At 42.2% G+C, this 23,328-nt stretch overlaps 1 protein-coding gene across 11 annotated transcripts in view; it reads right to left on the reverse strand.

The window, feature by feature from the left end:
- The window catches only part of LOC103348942 (uncharacterized), a 130,390-nt gene that overhangs the window by 46,483 nt on the left and 60,579 nt on the right, over window positions 1-23,328 (reverse strand). For 4 of the 11 annotated variants that reach the window (XR_016213188.1, XR_016213191.1, XR_016213182.1 and 1 more), the window contains 2 exons: window positions 23,104-23,191; window positions 19,871-21,021 (listed from right to left, as the gene is read on the reverse strand). Coding sequence is in view for 2 of the 11 variants with exons in the window: in XM_051850401.3 (XP_051706361.2) it covers window positions 20,980-21,021; window positions 23,104-23,191 (130 nt within the window). In the remaining 9 variants the exon portion in view is untranslated. The other 7 variants (XR_016213187.1, XR_016213184.1, XR_016213186.1 and 4 more) reach the window with 4 other exon arrangements.

Raw genomic sequence — 23,328 nt, forward strand, 5'->3', positions numbered from 1 at the left:
TTGTTAAAAATTAACACCTTTTTATAATTTTTTATTTATTTGACAGGTAGAGTTATAGACAGAGAGACAGAGAGAAAGATCTTCCTTCCGTTGGCTCACCCCACAAATGGCCCGCTACAGCCGGCGCTGCGCCAATCCAAAGCCAGGAGCCAGGAGCTTCTTCCTGGTCTCCCACGCGGATGCAGGGGCCCAAGGACTTGGGCCATCCTCTACTGCCCTCCCAGGCCACAGCAGACAGCCCGACTAGAAGAGGGGCAGCCGGGACTAGAACCCTTCGCCCATATGGGATGCTGGCGCCACAGGCAGAGGATTAACCAAGTGAGCCATGGCGCCAGTCCCCCCAAAATTAACACTTTTACGTATGATGTCAGTGACCACCAGCGGCTCTTGACATGAGCTGCCAAAAGCCTTTTGAGTCCACAATCTCCATCAGTATTTAGACAGGGCCATAAGCAAAGTGGAAGTTCTCTCCTCCCTTCAGAGAAAGGTACCTCCTTTTTTGATGGCCCCTTCTTTTCCCTGGGGTCCCACTCATTCTTCATGAAGGACATTTTTTGCCACAGTGTCTTGGATTTCCATGCCTGAAATGCTCTCATGGGTTTTCAACCAGACCAGAATGTCTTCAAGGCTGACTCTGAGGTCAGAGTGCTATTTAAAGCTCATTTTATGAGTCTGCTGTTTGGACTGCTTCCCAAGTTAGAACATTCTGTCCTTTTTAATTCTATTATTATTGCCAGATGTTTGATCTTATATATATGATCCCTTTAACACTTAATCCTATATATATGATCACTTCAACACTTAAGATTGCATTTTTATCACCCAGCTTAATGGGATTTAGAATCCCATGGCAAGTTTTTAGCATTACCCATAGAAGTAAGTGTGTAGGAATGTAGGCAGAAAGATACAGCTCCTCTCTCTCTTATTTCCACTCTTATTTTTTACTGGGATCTATTTTCAATTTACTTTATACACACATGATTAATTCTATGTTAAGTAAAGAGTTCAAACAATGGTACTAAGTATTGAAAAAAAAAAACTGCTCAACTGTCAAGACAAGGGCTGTTATAGTCCTTGCTTCTCATATTGTCAATTTCACTTCTGAAGGTTTCCTTTTAGGTGCTCTGTTAGTTGTCACAGATCAGGGAGAACATACAATATTCATCCCTTTGGGACTAGCTTACATCACTAAGTATGATTCCTCCATTTTGTTGCAAATGACCAGATTTCACTTGTTTTTTACCACTGTGTAGTATTCCATAGAGGACATATCCCATAATTTCTTTATCCACTCTTCCATTGACAGGTATTTAGGAATGATATTGTGAACTGAGCTGCAATAAACATGGGGGTGCAGGTAACTCTTTTGTCTGCTGATTTCATTCTCCTTGGGTAAATTCCTATGAGTGGGATGGCTGAGTCGTATGGCAGGACTATATTCAGATTTCTGAGGCATCTCCAAACTGTCTCCCACAGTGGCTTTACTAGTTTACATTCCCAATAACAGTGGATTAGGGCAAGTTTTTTCCCCACATCCTCGGCAGCTTTTGTTGTTTGTTGATTTCTGTATAAAAGCCATTCTAACTGGGGTGAGGTGAAACCTCGTAGTGGTGTTTTCTTGGTTTGTTTGTTTGTTTTTGTTTTTGGCATTTCCCTGATTGCTAGTATTCCTGAGCTTTCTTACACGAGTCTGTTGGCCATTTGTATTTCCTCTTTTGAAATATGTCTGTTTAAGTCCTTTGCCCATTTCTTAGATGGGTTGTCTGTTTTGTTGTTGCAGAATTTCTGTATCTCCTTATGTATTCTGATTATTAATCCTTTATCACTTTCATGGTTTACAAATAATTTCTCCGAATGTGTTGGTTGCCTCTTCACTTTCCTTTCTTCTGCAGTACAGAAGCTTCTCAATTTGATGTAATCCCATTTGTTAATTTTGGCTTTTAATGCCTGTACCTCTGGGGTCTTTTCCAGGAACTTTTTGCCTGTGCAAATATCTTGCAGGGTATCTCCAATGTTCTATAATAATTTGATGGTATCAGGGCATAGACTTAGGTCTTTAATCCATTTTGAATGGATTTTTGTGTAAGGTGTAAGGTAGGGGTCCTGCTTCATACTTGTGTGTGTGGAGATCCAGTTTTCCCAGCACCATTTGTTGAAAAGACTGTCCTTGCTTCAGGGATTGGTTTTAGCTCCTTGGTTGAATATAAGTTGGGTGTAGATGCTAGGATTGATTTATGGCATTTCTATTCTGTCCCACTGTTCTGTCCATCTGTTTTTGTACCAGTACCAGATTGTTTTGATTATAACTGCCTTGTAATAAGTCTTGAAATCTGGTATCGTGATGCTTCTGGCTTTGTTTTTGTTTTATAAGATTGTTTTAGCTATTTGAGGTCTCCTGTGTTTCTATATGAATTTCAGCATCATTTTTTCTAGATCTCAAGATTATCTTTGTTATTTTGATTGGTATCACATTCAATTCATAAACTGCTTTTGGAAGAATGGACATTTTGATGATATTGATTCTTCCAATCCATGAACATGGAAGTTTTTTCCATTTTTTTGTGTCTTTATCTATTTCCTCCCTTAATGTTTCATAATTGTAATCGTAGAGATCTTTGATATCCTTGGGTAAATTTATTCCAAGGCATTTCTTTTTCTTTTTTTCTTTTCTTTTCTTTTCTTTTCTTTTCTTTTTTTTTTTTTTTTTTTTTTTTTTGCTATTGTGAATGGGATTTATCTTAGAAGTTCTTTCTTAGCCATGGCATTGTCTGTGTATTTCAAGGCTGTTGATTTTTGTATATTTATTTTATTTCCTGCTACTTTACCAAACTCTTCTATGAGTTCCAACAGTCTTTTGGTGGAGTCTTTTGGATCCCCTATATATACAATCATGTCATCTGCAAATAGGGATAATTTGATTTCCTCTTTTCCTGATTTGAATCTCTTTGATTTCTTTTTCTTGCCTAACGGCTCTTTCTAAAACTTCCATGACTATGTCGGGCTGGCACTGTGGCATAGCAGGTACAGCTGCTGCCTGCAATATCAGCATCCCATAAGGACGCCAGTTCAAGTCCTGGCTGCTCTACTTCCCATCCAGCTGTCTGCTGTGACCTGGGAAGGCAGCAGAGGATGGCCCAAGTCCTTGGGTCCCTGCACCTGTGTGGGAGACCCAGAGGAAGCTCCTGGATCCTGGCTTCAGACTGGCACAGCTCTGGCTATTGTAACCAACTGGGGAGTGAACTAGCAGATGGAAGATCTCGATCTCTTGATCTCTCAATCTCTCTCTCTCTGCCTCTCTTCTCTCTGATGTTAAAGTACATAAATAAATCTTAAAAAAAAAAAAAAAAAAAAAAAAAAAAACTTCCAGGACTATATTGAATAGCAGTGGTGAGAGTGGGCATGCTTGTCTGGTTCTGGATCTCAGTGGGAATACTTCCAAATCTGCTCCAAGCAATAGGACGCTGGCCATGGGTTTGTCAAGATTAATTCCTATTCAAATTCTCCTTAAGAGATTCATCACCTCAACAAAGACAGAGCTTAAAATAGAAATGAGATGATTTTTTGGAAACTGAGTGGTGGGAATGTGTTCCTGGATTGTGGCTGCGTAGTGCAATCCATGTTCAGGGGAGCAATAGCGTCCTGACAAATGTGCAAGGGGCTCTGTCCAGAGGGCTTTCCATACAGGACACAGCCGCTGACATGGTGCTTTTCTCTGTGTGGCTGCAGCTATTGTGAGTTGTCAACCAGCGCCTGCGTGCACTCTCAGCCTGCAGGACCTCGCTGTCGTGCCCTTCACACAGCAGTGCTATTTCAGCTGGTATTAATTTTGTTGTCAAAGATACAGCTGTTATAGGAAATATTTTGCATTTTTAGTACCATCTGGTGTGCTGAAGGAAGAAGCAGTGCTCCAAGCACTGGCATCAATCCACTCTCTAAGTGGCGAATACTGGTGCTTCGAAAACAGGGCTGTCCAAATGGCAGAAAAGTCATTAATCCACACTGTATTGCATGACAAATACTGCAACAGGCCCATGAAAACAAACATACTTAGGATGTGTGCGTGTTAAGATTTCTTCATAACATACAACACGGTCATGATTAACAGTTCATGTCCAGAAACCTAACTATCACAGTGATATACTCAAACTGGAGGGGAAACAGGAAGCCGTGTCCCAGTGGTTCTGAACATTGTTAGGGGGTTGATGAACTGGTTCCCACTGGAGACAAAATGGATCCCCCTGCACCACCCCTGATCAGACATCCCCTTCTGAAGTTCACCAATCCCACATATTTTCTCCAAAATAGGCATTTACTGAGTTGGCACAACCTAAAAACATGCAATTACTTATGACATAATTTATTTCACTTCAAAGTTCTGGGACATTTACTGCAGTGGTTGTTTTCAGCACCTGGGAGTTCCCCAGAGGTAAATATAAGGTAGCAAGGCACCTCCCCAGGACACACAGCTGCACCGAGAATGGAAAGGCATCGTTGGTGCAAGAGGCAATAAACTTGTTCACCATAAATACTTCTACAAAGCATACGTGGTGGGAGATCTATTTGGATGGGACAGTTGGGACTCAGGCACCTTGGTGTCTGAGCAAACAGAAGCGAGGTAGCCTTTCCAGCCCTACACCCCTTGCCTTGTGTCCCCCAAGAGAAGCTCATCAAGCAGCTCTCTGACCTTCCTCTGCAGTGGATCCCAAGATAGCCACGTGAGAGTGCCCAACCCATACCCTGAGGAAAGGGAAACTCTTGTCCCTGAGGAGAGGGTGCAGAGAAAAATCTGAGTAAACGGGCCTTGCTCAGCGACCTCAGTTTATCATCGTCACATCATACCCCCTTCTAGCCTAGCCTGTTTCTCTGCAATGGTCCACTTCTATATCAAACATCACAAAAAAATACATAGGATTCCCTGTGTCTTTAGGCCTTCATTTCCCTCTAAATATTCTCATATCAGATCAAACTTTAAAAAGTAGACACTTTCCTCTTGCTGATTAGAGGTACCCCAGTCAGGAGTCTGACGCCAGGTAAGGAACAGCAATCTCCCCTGCCTACAAAGTAAGGAAGCCCCAAGGGGCATCTGAACAACAAGTTCCCTCTGCAATGATTTCCAACACAAGTGCACTGGCACTTTTTATAATGTTAAGTAAGACTTTTTGACTCTGAGCCGAACTAGCAAACAGTTTGGATCATGGTTGTTTACTACACCTATTCCCCAGGCAACACTCCCTCTCTTTCCCAAATATAACCTATCTAAAGAATATCTTTTGGGAGAGGGGGCTGCCATTGTAGCACTGCAGGTTAAGCCACCACCTGCAATGCCAGCATCCCATATGAACACTGGTTTGAGACTGGCTGTTCCACTTCTGATCCAGCTCCCTGCATATGCACCTGTGAAAGCAACAAAGATAACACCCCTGCCATCCATGCGAAAGACCAGGATGGAATTCCAGGATCCTGATTTTGGCCTGGCCAGCCCTAGCCATTGCTGCCATTTGGGGAGTTAACCAATGGATGGAAGATCTGTGTATCTACATCTTTCTCTGTAACTCTGTCTTTCAAATAAATCTTTTTAAAAAAATGTCTTTTTGAAGAAGCACAAAAATCATTTAATTCCTGGGGTGGCAAACAGGTTTCATTACAACCTTGGGCTGGATAGATATCATATAAGGTGTACAGTTACCATATGAATCTCTATAGGTTAAGGTATACAGGATGGGACTTCACAAAGTGCATGAAAGGCTGGAATTAAAAGTTCATTTTGGTGCCAAAAATTTTTTGGATTCCATGCATAGTTTTTTCATAACACATTTTCTATGAGCTGTTTGAAGACCCCTTATCTGTGAAGTCCACAGTATCCTCAAGTTTCACAAGAAGCAAAGATTTTATTGAACTGATCAAATGGTCTCCATTAAGATAATGCAAAGATTACAGAACTGGCATTTCAGTTAACCTTAAGAAACAGGATCTCAACTGTTTATTTCAGTGCAATTAGACGTCTGAGCAAAAGGAAAATAGGAGGCAAGACTCAAACAAAATCAAATGCAGGATTTTGTGTCAAGCAGCTGGTAGTCTGTTGTCATTGAGATATGAAGTCCTTGTACAAGCAAAATGGGAAAGATGACACCAAAGGATCAAATACAAACAGCACATGAAAATGCTTAATAGTGAGTGTGCCCATTTACTGGGAAATATCTGAAGGTGCAGGGGTGGAATACAGAACCTCTAGCCACACAGCTGGAAGGACAGATGTTGACAGGGTGCAAGGACAGAATTGCAGAACTCAGAACCACATAGCAGATGACAGAATTGTAATGAGATGAGGAAATCAAAGAACGAAAGTCTGAACGTTAACTACCATAAAGCAATCAGAAAATGAAACTGCCATGGGAAACCGTGGAATCATGGTGTCTGGAGAGTTTGGTGCATATTAACTTGATTTTAAGATGATGTGACATCATTTTCTTCTTTACAGCACTTCTCAGTGGAGGGGCATCTTCATGAGATAATAACTACCATTCACAGAGCAGCACCAACACCGTGATTTAAGATGTGCAACATATGCAGCCCTATATGCACTGAAACAATTCTACCATGCTAGTGTTTGCTCACCTCTGTTGTAAGATGATGATACTGAAGTTCTGATAAGTTAAATTATATGATCAAGCTGATAGAAACAGGAAGAAATCTGGACTATGAATCTATTACTCCTTGATATCACTAAGCATTCAGTGGAAATCCAAAGGAAAAAGGGTAAGTTCAAATTAACTTTAGTCAGACCCCCTCTTTCTAAGTTAGGAAAGGAAATAAAAGACAGCTGTGTGTGCTATCTTAACTGCACAGAACCAGTCTCTGGATGGATGGCCAACAAGTTTCCCTGGGATGATGGTACACACCTGATTCCAGAAATATTAAATCCTGCATTAGGTATTTCAGAACTGAGATTATGTTTTATGAGATGAGGTTGGCCATTTTCTCAAGATTGATTTTTTTCCCTGTGGGTTCCTTTTATTCCTTAACAGGTTTTTTTTTCTCTTGTTACTTTCAAGAGGAAGACATACTAGGTTGGATTACAAAATTTCTTATACCTTTCAGATAATGTTATGTTTACTTTATTCTTTTCCTTCTCCTGCTTTGGCCCCATTTATGGTCAATAAATCTTCTTGACTTCTCCATTTTTTTTTCTCCCAGGTGTCTCCTAAAGCTTTCCACTTGTCCTGCTCTCCTGTGCTGTCATCCCTTCCCTCCCTCAAGCTACTGGTCTTGATACATTCTTCTCATATGTGTTTTTTTTTTTAAACATTAGAAGGGGTGCACCCCTTGAAATGATTTAAAAGGCTCAATCATTCTCACTTCAAATCCTTCAATAGACTCTTATTGCACATTAGATAAAGACCAAAACCCCTAAGATGTCCCAAATTAAAGCCAGACTTTCAGGTCAGGAGAGGCAGTGGGTACAGAAAACTTCAAGCTGCCTTTGGGGGCAGACCCATATTCAGGATCATGAAGGTTGGGACATTTGACGAAATCAGGGCAAAGAATTAGGGTTGGAACTTGGAGTCATGCACCACTGTTTCTTATTTGCATATTAAACTGGAAACCCTCATTGTAGTCTTACAGGTCTACACAGAATTAAATCTCTGGTAAGCTTGTCTGAGACACCACTGTAAGAAAAGAGGTGAGGGGCTTGAGAGTTAACCTTCTCTTACCCTATTTCTCTGTCTGGGGTTTATTTGAAAGTCAGATTCAGGCCCTCCGGGTACACAGGCTGGAGGGAATCATATTCCAGAGACAAACCCACATAAAGGCTTTGCTCAGCTCAGACTTAACTGTGTTTCTGTATATATCAAACTTTAGAGCTTGGTTGTATAAACAAGGATGTTATACATTCAGGTTATTATATTTTATTACACAGCTTACATCTATCTTGAACTCAAAACATGAAAGCATCTCATTTTTTATGTGGAAATATTTATAATCTGTACATCCAAAGACGTTTACTTTGTTCCATGTTTAAACTATTTTCTGAGGTTAAGATCACCAGAACATAAAGATAAACTGCATTAGAGAAACAAAACCGAGAAACCAAAAGAAAGGCAGAGGAGGAGAAGGGGACTCAAGGGAACAACTGAACTGGACTTTCAACTCGCTTTGGAGAGAAACACCACTACATAGCATTCACCAGGAGAAGGCTGGCAAACAATGCAATTAATTCATGATGCATCACACTCACAAGAAAGCCATCACCCTCAACTCTCTGGAAGGGGTGGAGTTCCTGAGAATACACAATTTCTTACACTCCCTCCTTCTCTTAAATGTATTTGTTGGGGCTGACATTGTAGAGCAGGGGGTTAAATCACTGCCTCAACTGCAGGCATCACAGAAGAGAAACACAACACTGCTCTCCAGCACAGAAGTGAACGGATACTTAAAAACTCCCCAGTTCTGGACCAGCATTGTGGTGCAGCAGGTAAAACCACCACCTTCAAGGTTGGCATCCCATATGGGCGCCAGTTCATGTCCTGGCTGCTCTACTTCCAATCCAACTCCCTACTAATGGCCTGGGAAAAGCAACAAAAGATGATGCAGGTGTTTGGGTCCCTGCCACCCATATGGGAGACCCAGATGGAGTTCCAGGCTTCTGCCCTTGGCCTGGCCCAGCTTCAGCTGTTGAGCTATATGGGGAGGGAACCAGAGGATGGAATATCTGTCTGTCTCTCCCTCTCTGTAACTTGGCCTTTCAAATAAATAATAAATCCATAAAAATGTATTTGTTGTGTGCCCCATTTATTCTAGATGATTGTCCACCAATCTTTTAAACTAAACAATTCAACTATTTCAACTGGCTCTCATAGGTTAATATCACTCCTCCTATTAGGATCACACAGCCTTAACTCTAAGAAGTCACTCTAGTGATCAGGCACCATGGAAGGACAGAGATGCCTGGGCTGCTCATTCTTACAGAAAGCCCATTCAGTTATACACTTGGGTGGGCTGTGAAAAGACATGCAGACCTCCTTGCCTGGAACTTCTTTCCTATACTAGGAATCCCATTCTATCGGTCCCACCCTATCCTTCCTCTCTGTGACTGAACCTCAAATCTTAGAAGGGACAGTTGATTAAGTAAGCCTTCTCTACAATCAAAATTACAATAGAGATTTTAACTTCATAAGCACTTGGAAAGGACAACCCATCAGATTACTTACTGAAGAGTAGGGTTCTGAGGGTCCAGAAAGGACCTGGAATATGCCAATGAAGTTGAAAGAGAAGGGAAAAGTGTGCATACTTTCATTCCTGAAGTATCCTGCCTCTTCACTTTGAGCCTGAATTAAAATGAAAATGCCCTCACAGAACAAAGAAGGGTTATGTGTGCATGTACATGTGTACCCACATGTGCACAAGCACAAAGGGAAGGAATGGCAGGTCTGCATCTCATAAAACTACACATATTTGCATTTTGGTTATCCACCAAATAAATCTGCTTCTTAATGCCAGGTACATGAGAGACCCTTCCAGACAGTTCACACACTAGATCTTTGTAACAGTATCTTTAAAAGCCTCAGACAGAGCCCAGCGACAGAAAAATAAATAGAGATGTTTAAGTGCAGTAGGCTTCATACAGGAACATCAGCTCTGCTGGGACAAGACATGAAACAGACCCAGTGTACAGACACACCACTGAGCACAGAGGCTGTTTCCTGCAGGGAGCTCCTCAGATATAAATACCACGGGTGTACAAATATACAGACCCTACTAATGTCACTTTAACTGTTTCTGGACTCTGCTCTGCCAAGCCTTTGGAAATTATACCACAACTGGTTAAGGAAAACGCCTGTGGGGGCAGAATGGCCATCATGGCTGATGTAGCATGCTAGAAATCCCATCCGGGGGTGAAACACAGTTCTAAGAGATTGTACATTTTATTGACATTCCCTTTTATTCTTACTTGCAGTTTGCTCATAGTCAACTCCTTCAAAAACTAATGCAATAGGCAAAAGAGACAACCACAGTAAAATAACAACCTGGTTCCCATTCTAACTGGATTCCACTGATCTTGTTTAATAAATGCATCACTATTTTAATGGTTATAAGGAATGCAAAGCAATGATCTCTTGCATGTCAGTAGCAAATTTTAAAAATGGTTACACGGCGGGGCCGGCTCTGTGGCGCAGTGGGTTAACACCCTGGCCTGAAGCACCGGCATCCCATATGGACGCCGGTTCAAGATCCAGCTGTTCCACTTTCAGTCCAGCTCTCTGCTATGGCCTAGGAAAGCAGAAGAAGATGGCCCAAGTCCTTGGGCCCCTGAACCCATGTGGGAGACCCGGAAGAAGCTCCTGGCTCCTGGCTTCGGATCAGCACAGCTCCGGCCATTGTGGCATCTAGGAAGTGAACCAGCAGATGGAAGACCTTTTAAAATATTTCAATTAAGTTAGAGACTATGCTTCTGGGGATAATACAAAAATTAATAAACACCTTTGTTGGGCTTCACTGATTACTTAACTTGCATTTTCTATACCTTTGTTATTTTCATGCTAGTTTGACTTTTCTTTTTAAGAAGTCTGTTTTGTTTTAGTCAAGTTACTTTTATTCGAAGGGCCTACAGCAGAGCTGAGCCAGGTTTAAATAGCTGCCCAAATTCAATTTGGATCTCCTACCTGCGTAGCATGGGACCCCAGGTACTTGAGCCATCACTTGTGCCTCCCAGGGTTAACACTTAATGGTAAGCAGGAATTAGAATCAAGGCTGGCACTTGAACCCAAGCACTGAGACACGGAATTCAGTGACCCAAGCAGCATCTTAACCACTGCACTAAATGCTCACTCTAGTTTGACTTGTTTTAAGTTGAGATCGGTGTGTCACTCAAAACAATTGTATTTTCTCTAAGGTTCTTCTTTATTGTTTTGCTTTATCTTGAAACTAAGTTTAATCTATGAATATGTGACTGTTATCTTCATTTATGGGTTTATGTTTCACTGACATGCCTCTCTGGTCCCTCTAAATTGTTTTGCTCTGAGTACTAACTTCCACATGTATCTTTTTTCTTTAAAGTACCCTTCTGCTGTGGTGGTGGCTATGTAGCATTCTCTGACATTTTGTGTTCAGTCTGAGAAGCATACAGTTTTACTGAATGGGATTATCCTTTGACTTTACCAAGAAAAAAATTAATACCGTTTCCATAACTTATGTATTGCAACCTATAGTTCTTGAGTTTTGTTTTTCTCTCATTAGTACACATGTATGAATGAATCACAAAGGCAAACAAACACATATACACACAACATATGGGTCGCTCTTATTTTCTTTTAAATTCTGCAGGAATTTGATGGTTATATAAACTGGTCTTAGCTCCACTAGCCATAAAAAGTAAGCATTGTAAAACATTCTTTAAGCTTTTTTCTATAAATTTGAAAGCCAGGAACAAAAAGCTTTAAGTTAATTCCACCCTATGTAAAAGGAGAAAACTCAGCACATCATACTCCCCTGTCCACACCCTGCCCACTAACCATTATTACTGAGGTAATGTAGGGCTTGCTTTCAAAATACTGCCATTAAATTGTTTATACAAAGAGATTCTCTTTCACGTTGTTTTGATTCAGCATTCATTTCTGTAAAACACATAATAAAAACCTAGATAACATGTTTTACTGACTCCAATGTTCATCTGAAATTTTACATTGTGACATATCTATTTTATATGAAACATTATAACGTGTACTTGGTAAAGCATTCTATAAAAGACATAATTCCTATCTCACTTTGTAACATTTACTCCTAAATATAGAGTTCCTATAGAATTTATTTTACAAAACATCGTACCAGAAACCAGGGAATATTTCCCTACTTACGCTCTGAGGCCAGAAATACCCAAATACCAAAACCACTCAAAGATGTTAAAAGAAAAGCAAGCCATTGACAAATGCACTTTGTGAACACAGCACAAAATTCCAACCAAAAGAGTCCAGAACTAAGTTTTAAAGATGGTAGATCATTATTAAGTGGAGATCATTCCAGGGAAGACAGGTAGTTTTATCATTTTGACAGTAAAATTTACCACAGTCACAAATTTAAAAGAAAAATCATTTCATATTCTCAGTAGATACCAAACAGCCATTTGACAAAAATCTAACATTCATTCATGATAAAAACTGTCAATAAGCTAGGAATATAGAGGAACTTCTTTCATCAAATAAATGCCATCTACCATAAACCTACATGACACTGAATGGTTTCATCCCATACTCAGGAACATACCAGGGAAGCCCTAGACAAAGTAGGAAAGTAGAAGCAAAACTATTATTACTCAAAGATATGATATTCTAGACAATCTTAAGGAATTCACTAACAGGGAAAAAAGTTACTAAAATAAAAGAATTTGCCGGCGCCGTGGCTCAATAGGCTAATCCTCCACCTTGCGGCGCTGGCACACCGGGTTCTAGTCCCGGTCGGGGCGCCGGATTCTGTCCCGGTTGCCCCTCTTCCAGGCCAGCTCTCTGCTATGGCCAGGGAGTGCAGTGGAGGATGGCCCAGGTGCTTGGGCCCTGCACCCCATGGGAGACCAGGAAAAGCACCTGGCTCCTGGCTCCTGCCAACGGATCAGCGCGGTGCGCCGGCTGCAGTGGCGGCCATTGGAGGGTGAACCAACGGCAAAGGAAGACCTTTCTCTCTGTCTCTCTCTCTCACTGTCCACTCTGCCTGTCAAAAATAAAAAAAAATAAAATAAATAAAATAAATAAAAGAATTTGCCAGTGCATAAATTTTAAGATCAATATAAAAACCTTTTGATTTGTATGTACTTGTAAGAAGCACAAAAAAAACTATTTAGGACAGTATCAAAAATATGAAATACATAGAAATAATTTAACAAAATATAACAAAACATTGCTGAGCTAAATTTTAAAAGAAATAAGGGATCATCTACGTGAACTAAAAGACTCAATACTGTTATGTCAATTACCTCTATTTTGATCCCATTGACTCAATGCAATTTCATCCAAACTCCCCGCAAACTATATCATAGAATTACACATTATATCTAAAACATGTATGAGAATGTGAAAAACATACAACAGCACAAAAATATTGACAAATGAAAATAAAAAACAGGAACACAATCTTCCTGAATCAAGGAAAATACAGTAATCAAGGCAATGTGTTCAGGGCTGAAAAAGACTCATATGTATAGGATAAGCTGATTTTTTTTAAAATGATTCAAGGGGGCCGGCGCCACGGCTCAATAGGCTAATCCTCTGCCTTGCAGCGCCGGCACACCAGGTTCTAGTCCTCGTCGGGGTGCCAGATTCTGTCCCGGCTGCCCCTCTTCCAGGCCAACTCTCTGCTGTGGCCAGGGAGTGCAGTGGAGGATGGCCCAAGTCCTTGGGCCCTGCACCCCATGGGAGACCAGGAGAAGCACCTGGCTCCTGCCATTGGATCAGTGTGATGCGCCGGCTGTGCTGCGGCCACTGGAGGGTGAACCAACGGCAAATGGAAGACCTTTCTCTCTGTCTCTGTCTACTCTGCCTGTCAAAAAAACTTAAAAAAAAATGATTCAAGGGATATTAGTGAATAAAGGACATCTTTTCAACAACAGATGCGAAGTCAACAGCTACCCATGTGGAAGGAAGGAGAAACAAACTCGGGTCTTTATCTCACAGCACACCTAGAAATTAACTACAAAATACACTTAGATATAAAAAGCTGAACCAAACTTCCAGAAGAAAATGAGAGAATATATTTTTGTGTCTTAAGCAAAGATTTCTTAGTGCATAAGATGCACAAACTCTAAAAAAAGAAAACAGGGCCAGCGCCGCGGCTCACTAGGCTAATCCTCCACCTTGCGGCACCGGCACACCAGGTTTTGGTCCCGGTCGGGGCGCCAGATTCTGTCCCGGTTGCCCCTCTTCCAGGCCAGCTCTCTGCTATGGCCTGGGAAGGCAGTGGAGGATGGCCCAAGTCCTTGGGCCCTGCACCCCATGGTAGACCAGGGTAAGTACCTGGCTCCTGCCATTGGATCAGCGCGGTGCGCCGGCCGCAGTGCGCTGGCCACGGCGGCCATTGGAGGGTGAACCAACGGCAAAAGGAAGGCCTTTCTCTCTGTCTCTCTCTCTCACTGTCCACTCTGTCAAAAAAAAAAAAAAAAAACAAAAACAACAACAACAAAAAAAAAACAGGTCATATGAACCTCACCAAATTAAAAACTTTTTATTTCACAATTGGCACTCTTATTCATGACATCAGCTGGGTACACGCTCTCCACGTGGGATCTCTGTCCTTAATGTGTTTTACTATGAAACTTAAAAACAACACTACTTGTCGAACAATACCCTATACCTTGTGCGGTTGTGTGAGTGCAGCCTGTTGAAATCCTTGCTTAGTATATACTAAGTTGATCTTCTGTATATGAAGGTAATTAAAAATGAAACTTGATGAAGGGCGGGATGGGAGAGGGAGTGGGAGAGGAGAGGGCCACGGGAGGGAGGGAGGTTGGGGGTGGGAGCCACAACAATACAAAAGTTGCACTTTATAAATTCACATTAAATAAAAAAAAATTTGCTCTTCTGCAAAAAAACACTGAAGACAACAGAAGGCAAACCACTAGTTCAAAAAAAATCTGTTGTTTCATATACCTGATAACAGACATTTCAGAATACACACAAAATCTAATAAGTCAGTGGGAAGACAAACACACCTAGTAGGAAAAAGAACTGAACATTTTTGCAATAGCAAATAAGCTTGTCAAGCCATGCTTAAAATCCTTAGTCACTGGAAAAAAAAATGAAAACCAAGATAGCATTTCACACTCATTACAAAGGCTACAGTGAGAAGGACTGACCATGCCAACCATCAGCAAGAATGGGGAGCACCTGGAACTCTTATACTTAGTGGGATCGCCAAGTGATAGAGCCACTTTGAAAACAGAAATGCAGCTTCGTAGAACATTTAAGACCCATGTGCCTTGGGACTCAGTAATCCAACTCTTAGATGTACACATGTGTGTGCACATACACCTTCACATATGATAAATTAAAAAAAAATCCTTACAGAAAGATATACTGCAATATTAATAGCAGCTTTATCTGTAGTAGCCACAGTAACAGCAACTTCTGAATGGATAAACATAGGATAGCACACCCAAAAAATGAAAAACTAAGCAATAAAAAGGAACCAACCACTGATATAGGAACAAAAATGAAAGCCAAAATGGGCTGGCGCCGCGGCTCACTAGGCTAATCCTCCGCCTTGTGGCACCTGCACACCGGGTTCTAGTCCTAGTCAGGGCACCGGATTCTGTCCCGGTTGCCCCTCTTCCAGGCCAACTCTCTGCTGTGGCCAGGGAGTGCAGTGGAGGATGGCCCAAGTCCTTGGGCCCTGCACCCCATGGGAGACCAGGAGAAGCACCTGGCTCCTGCCATCGGATCAGCGCGGTGTCCCGGCCGCAGCGGCCATTGGAGGGTGAACCAACAGCAAAAGGAAGACCTTTCTCTTTGTCTCTCTCACTGTCCACTCTGTCAAAAAAATAAAAATAAATAAATAAAAAAAGAAGGCCAAAATGATGATGAACCTCCCCCTCCCCCACCGGGAACAGCAGGTGAGTAGTTGCCAGAGGCCAGGGCTGGGAGGAGGGTGTGGCTGCTCAAGCCAGGACACCAGGAGCTGCTTGCAGTGTTAGGAACACTCTGTCTCCTGACTGTGGTAGTGACTGTACATTTGTCAAAAACTACTGAAATGTCTAAGATGTGGAATCTTATTATGTGTAAATATAGGTCAATAAACACTATTTTCAAAAAAAAGTAAAAATACATTTCAGACAGAAAAAAAATCCCCATGAGGTAAGCCAGAATAACTCTAAACTGAGCATCAAGCCCTTTAGTAACTTCATACTGAACCACGGCACTGGAGGCAGGACTAAGAAGTAAAAATAACAAACTAAGTTGCTTATTAAGCTTTAATACATCTGCCAATTATCAAGTAGCTACCATGTAAGTACAGCATCATGCCAGCTAACTGAGACACAGCAACTGAGTTACAGTGTTTAGTTTCTCCTGCCTCAAACTGCTGTGGAAATTCTCACTCATGCACAAATCATTATTTCACCACCAGGGTGAATACTGCAATTATTTAAGTGCTGTATGAATATCCTGGAGTTGGGATTTGAGCTCAGCATCCACTATTAACTTACATGCTGAAATAGGGAAATCAGCTCATTCAATTCCAAAATTTTTGCTTGATATATGGCCTGTACCAAGTACCAACATGTATTGGTTAGGAATACGCTCTCTAAAGCATTAATGTTACTGTTAATTTAAAAACTTATTTATTTGGAGCTGGCACTGTGGCATACCAGGTAAAGCCACCACCTGCAGTGCTAGCACCCCATATGGGTGCTGGTTCAGGACCCGGCTGCTCCACTTTAGATCCAGCTCTCTTTGCTGTGGCCTGGGAAAGCAGTGGAAGATGGCCCACATCCTTGGGGCCCTGCACTCATGTTGGAGACCTGGAAGAAGCACCTGGCTTCAGATTGGCAAAGTTTGGCTGCTGAGGCCAATTGGCAAATGAACCAATGGGTGGAAGACCTTTCTCTCTCTCCCTCTCTTTCTGCCTCTCCTTCTCTCTGTATAACTCTTTCAAAAAAATAAATATTTAAAATAATTATTTGAGAGGAAAATAAAGAGAGTGCTCTCATTGCTGCTACACTCCCCAAATTCCTGCAAACAGCTGGGGCTGGGCCAGGCGGCAGCTGAGCCAGGAACTCAGTCCCTGTCTCCTATGCGCATGGCAGAGACTCCAGTACTTGAGCTGTCACGTGCTGCCTCCCAGGGATTGCACAAACAGGAAGCTGGAGTCCGGAATACTAACTCATATTCCACCTTGGCCCTCCAAGGAGGTGGGTGTCTCAACTGTGAACCTATATACTTGGTCTTGAAGCACATACTTCAAGTGTAAATGCTTCTTTCCTCTGAAATTTAGAATCCCTGTTACTGAAAATATCACCCACATTGCTCAATTAGCAGCACAAAATGAACAGGAAGTGAAAAGAGGGAATAAGGTATGAGGTAATTGTTTTACTCTTGAATGTGAACACCTTTGCCTTGGCTTTTCTTAGCCAGCAGCTGGCTACTGTGGTAACATTCTGTTTGGTGGCACCACAGCTCTGGGCCATAGACTGCTACGTGATTGGCTACATCCTTGCTCGGTTAAGGTCTTGACCCCAGCCTGGGAGTGTCCGCTATCCCTCTGCCTCCTCTTCAACTCTTTCATGCAAAGGGCAGTTCAAGTTGGGTCTGAGAAAAGCGTGTTTCACTTTATGGAACATTTTCATAGATTAATTGCTTCCTCTTTCATTATACAACTTCTTGGAATGTCAAATGTACTCAGGAGGGCAAGGTCTGCTACTTCCTTCTGTCCCAGGAGTAAACCTCCCAGCAGACTTCTCAAAGAGCTTGCTGCTGTAGTGAAAAATGAACTTTCCCAGGTGATGAGTGATGATTCTGCAACTCCCACAGAAAATGAGAATCCAGCACCTTTTAACATCCACAGATTACTCAAAAATTTTTTTCATCTTCCACACAGGTATGACAGGCTCTTTTGAAACTATCATTCTTTCCTTTATTTTTTCAAGCAAAATTACAATAAGCCAAGGAAGTATTGTTTCTTTGTATGCTTCTGTTACTAAGCTTAACACACACACACACACACACACACACACACACACAGAGGCATTTATCTCCCAGAGGAATAGCTTCATTATTTACTTACAAACACAATCATGGCTCCTTAATTTCTTAATTAATTTATTTGGCCTTTTCATGCCCTATTAGCAGGAATTCCAGTGCCCACTCATATCTTGTCTGTGAATCTCTAGGGACTGATATCACGCGCTCTGGCTCTGCTTCACTCGCCGTCAGAGAGAAGAGAACGCCAGGCTACCCAAGCCACCTTGTGACTGTTTGCATCCCCCTGTGCTGGTTTATTCTCCTAAGAAATGCCTGCAGATGGGAGCCATCCAGCTGATAAGGGTGCAGCTGAAGCACAAGCAATGCTGGGTTCAAAATTTTAGCAGCCACCTCGGGATAAACCTGCAATCCTCACAGTCCTATCCTTCTTGGCAAGCACACGCATTGCACTGGGGCCACTCCCCAGAAACAGAGCTATCATTTCTCCCCTTCAAAGGGCCCCCTTAGCAGTCCCAGGGAGACTTCCCGTCCTCAGCTGCAACTTCAGTTGCTGCAATTTTTCTCATTAAAAACCAGAAATACACTAATGGAAGTTCTGGTGTGAATATGCCATCAATGTGAAATCCCATTAGCTGCAAGTGTGATGGGATAATACGTGTGTGTCATATTTTTTTTTTTTGACAGGCAGAGTGGACAGTGAGAGAGAGAGACAGAGAGAAAGGTCTTCCTTTGCCGTTGGTTCACCCTCCAATGGCCGCCACGGCCGGCGCGCTGCGGCCGGCACACCGCGCTGATCCGATGGCAGGAGCCAGGAGCCAGGTGCTTTTCCTGGTCTCCCATGGGGTGCAGGGCCCAAGCACCTGGGCCACCCTCCACTGCACTCCCTGGCCACAGCAGAGAGCTGGCCTGGAAGAGGGGCAACTGGGACAGAATCCGGCGCCCCAACTGGGACTAGAACCCGGTGTGCCAGCGCCGCTAGGCGGAGGATTAGCCTAGTGAGCCGCGGCGCCGGCCGTGTCATATATTTTTATAATGTGTATTTGTGTTGGCCTGAGCTCGTTAAGCCCAAAAAATACCCATTGACTGAGACTGAATACAGACCAGCCACTGAAGGCAAAGTTAATAAGGTATAAACTCTATAAGAAATTAGGTAAGCAAACTGATAATCACAATATTGTATAGTATGTCTGAGTACAGCTTCAGAGTTCTACACAGAATATACCTATTTGGAAAATCACTCCAGAATAATTTTCACAAGGGCAAATTTTGCTCAAAGAGAAACAAATGCAATAGAATCCTATAGCTATCAGATTTTCCAGCCCATAATTAGGCCAGGAAAACATCACCCAATTTCCCTCCTCTGTCTTGCATTCCTGACATCCATAAAACTGTTTTTCTGGTTCGTTGTTTTTCTTTTAAGTTTATTTCCCAAAGCACAAATTATATTTCTATTTAATTTTATACTAAGTTTCTTTATTTCTGGTGTAAAAACATACAGTATAATCTTAACATGCTTTTATAAAGTTTGAATGAATGAACAAAGAGCATTATCGGAAGTGATGGTATAGAGAACACGTACACCATTTGTATAGAAGGATTTTTTATCCATGTGTGTTTCACTTAATTAAAATTTCTGGCACAAATTTTACATTCAACAAGGTCATCTGTGAATGAATTTACTGACCTCCAATTAAAATTATGAAGGGTAGGTGGTTTTGTAATAATAAACATCGAGAAACGCATAGCCCATGCTTTTTCTTTTATATTGGCATCCAGAATTCTGCATTACACATTTGCAGTGACAAGTGTCAAATGGAATCCATACATAGGTACAAGGTGCAGCAAACTTTTTCTGTTATTTTCATGTTATTTTAACACAAAAAAATGTTGACAGAAATTGAAAACTTTGGTATATTTTAATTAGTTTTCATCAACAAATGAATATAGCTTTTAAATGTTTTATTCTGTTTTGGGGTTTTATTAGGAAGGTCTAACTTTTGGATATTTTTATTAGGAATGTCTAAAGAGAGAAGAAAAAAGAAATGGTAAAACAAGGTATTTTATGAGGGTGAGTACTTAGTGCAGCAGTTAAGACAACACTTGGGATGCCTGCCTCCCATACTGGAGGGCCTTAGTTTGAGTCCAGGCTCCACTTCTGATCTAGTTTCTTGATAATGTGCATCCTAGGGAGCAAACAGGTGACAGTTAAAGAAAGTGGATCTCTGTTAGCCAAGATGGAGACTTGGATTGAGTTACTAGCTCCCAACTTTAGCTTTGGACCAAGATTGGACATCTGGGGAGTGAACCGGTAGATGGGAGTTCTGTCTCTCTCTGCCTCCTAAATACATTAAAAAATAACTTTTTGTTAGAAATTCTAATTTTTAGTACTTAAGTATTTTAATCTATTTTTTATATCCAAAAAATACTGGTCTTGGCTTCTGGGTACTTCTACATGGACTTCACTCTACCACGTGCTGAGTTAAGAGCAGAAATGTCATGGAACCCATTCATCTCCATGCTACTTGGGTACAAGTGCTTCTGAGTCTGTAGCACGATTTGGAATGGGATAAATAAATCTGTGAAATTCATTGCTGGTATGCAATCATCAGGGGTAGACTTAGGAAGGAGTCTGGGAGAGTTCTGGTTTATTTTGACCTTTATAATCCTTCACTTAATGTCTTAAATGGAGTAACTTTTCAAAACATGGGACTACGATATATGCTGCCCGTTGCACTTGGCTTGAGTGTTTCAATTTGATGGCTGCCCATTTACCAAAGAAAGCACTTTTGAGGAAACAAGGCTCTAGTGGCAAGCATCAAGGCAGTGACAGACTAGGTGGGGAGGGATGTATGTGGGCAATCCTGGGGGGAAGAAGGGTGTTCTTAGAGGATGCCTTTGCTAGGCGAGCACACGTGAGGCGACATGTAGACGAGACTTGTAGCAGAAACTCCTATCAAACACCCAGGGCAATGTTTTCCCAAAATGGCTTTTAAATCTTTGGATATTTCTTCTTTCTTCTATGAAGAGTCAAACGGCATTTAGCTTTGTTTTGTTTTGAAATAGCTACTTCCCTAAACTGCAGCTGTGATAGTGTAGGTTCCCATGTCAGGTTGCATTAGTTCAGCACTGACTTTGTTTAAAGTGAGTATTTCCAAGGAAATCTCAGAGAGAAAGACACTTCCCAAAGTACCAAGAATTATCAGAAAAACCACAACTGCAACAACTGGGGCGACTTATTTTACGCATCTTCTGGAACTACACTGGTTGTGCTAGCATTAGAAATGATGGCTGTGCTGGCGCTTCAGCTGATAGTGGTTTGGTTCAAACCCAGAGTAAGCAGCAGCTGCAAAAATAAGGAAATATCATGTCTGTTGCCATGGGAGGATTACAGAGACACTAACAGCAAGTCAGCCTCATGCAAAAGACCTCTGGTTTATCATGTAGAAATCAAAGTCACATGTTTCTACACAAGCTAGGCTAGCTGGGAAACTTCCAGCCTAAGAAAGCAGCAGGGAAATGTAACCACAAAAACCTGGAGGGTTTCTCGTGTACAGGACAAACGAGTGGGGCTTTCTCTCTGCGTAGAGCCATTCCCATCCCAGCGGCCCACCCCATTCCTGCAGCCCTCAGCAGTCTCCCACAAGAAATGCCTTGGGGAGCTGCTTCCAACAACACGGGCTCCTTGCCCACAGCAGTCTGTCTGCACTTCTCAGGCCTCCACTGCTGACTCCAGCCCCCGACTCTGCACTTTCCAAACTCATTATCAGGTCAAGAAACCCATTTTCATCAAGACTCCGTATCACGGTAGTGCTTATCTGTTTGTACCAACATGTATTCATACATGAGGGCACTTCAAATAATTTGTGGAAAAAAGCAATTTTAAATTTTTGGTGCCAAAAAATGAAACCTATGCCTACGTTTTTCATAATACACATGTTACATAAGCTTTGTAAATATTCCAAGTATTATTCTTAGTGTAGCAAAATCATGAAAAATATTCACCCTTTTAATGTAATGTCTTCTAGTAGTTTCTGGTAGTTACTGAAAGGCAAAGTTACAAAGAAACAAGGACAGACAGGGAGAGGTCGGTCTTCTATCTCCTGGGTCACTCGCTAAATGGCCACAACAGAAAGGGATGGATCAGACCAAAGCCAGAAGCTTCATCTGCATCTCAGAGCCCAATTATTTGGCCCCTCTTCCGTTGACTTTCCAGGTCCCTTACTAGGGGACTGGATATGGAGTAGAGCAGCCTGGACTCAAACTGGCCCCCACACAGGATTCTGGAATCACACGCGGTGATTTAACCTGCTATGCCACACCACCACCCCATCCTATTTTTTATATGGCTATTGTACTGCACCAAATTGACTTCCAGATACAATAATATGTTGTGATCCCAGACTGTAAAGCACACTGCAGAAGTCCACAGTTAGTCACGACCAGGTGTAACTGCAAAACCACCTGGGCAGTACTCCCAAACCAAGAAGCCAGGGCTGGAAGTAGCGGACACTAACAGCGGGCAGACATTTTCTGCCAATGACCCGGGGGAAATTAGCACTTCTGAGTCCCAGTTTCTCCACCTGTTGAACAGTAAAGTCATCTCCACAGGACCATTCTGTGTGATAAATGACAATGCCTCTGAAGTATGTCCTTTAACACAGGGTAGGAGGGCATCAACAGTATCCTTATCAAGGCTCACAATCACAGCACTTCCACAGTAGGGCTGCATGATGGATGTCTGACAGATTTTTCAGAACATGCCCCAGTCTGCCTTAAACACTGGGCTTCGTGAGAGCCAGAAGTGTGGTAGAACCCAGCCACCTCATTAATGCCTTGCCGGATTACTGAACTGCTGGGGCCTAAACAAGGCCCTAATGAGGTGACCGAGTTCTTAATACTAAAGGTATTAGTGAGGTGACCAGGTTTTAACCCGTTCTTGGCCTCTGTACTAGAAGTGTTGGTTTCCAGAGCAGGTGAGAACACGTTTCCCAAAAGCTATTAAAACATCAAATCATAAGCCTAATTGATGTGTTGTTTGCTTGTTTTAAGGACCACGAATGAGAGATTTAAGGGAAGAACTGGACAGAGAAAGCTTCACTTATCTTTCACATTGTCCTATACCAGTTTTCCTGAAGAACCACGCAGATCACAATTCATGGTGTTTAAAAAATACTATAACATTTCCAGTAAATTATTTTCAATGTAACCCACTGATTTCCTATGACCATCGATCCTAAATGCAATCAACTAGAACTGAGTAACAGGTATCAATTACAGTTCAGTACTATAGGGACACGCAGTCCTGTCCTTCCAAGTACTCGCTGTCTACCTTCAGGAAACTGAAACAAACTGCTTTAAAAGACCATTTTCACATGAAACTGGAGGCTCCACAGGAGGAAACAATGACCACTGAACGGTTACTCACAGCTTCAGGAGGAGGCAGACTGCACCTCGCAGGGGACCGCCAAGAGGAAGCGAGGAAGCAACTGTGGGCGAGAGGCTCCACGGGATCTCTGTAGGACAGAACAGGCCAGGCAGGGTGAGGGAGCACGGGATTGGCTCGTTTCAACATATCTGGCTCCTTCAGGTCCATTAGCTATTCCTCGATGTCTACTACCTGGTCCTGGGGTAATTAGGGCAGGTGAATCGG

This window comes from Oryctolagus cuniculus, chromosome 9, assembly GCF_051225735.1.
Source record: "Oryctolagus cuniculus isolate XC-2025 breed Fujian yellow rabbit chromosome 9, ASM5122573v1, whole genome shotgun sequence".
NCBI classification, from domain to species: Eukaryota; Metazoa; Chordata; class Mammalia; order Lagomorpha; family Leporidae; genus Oryctolagus; species Oryctolagus cuniculus.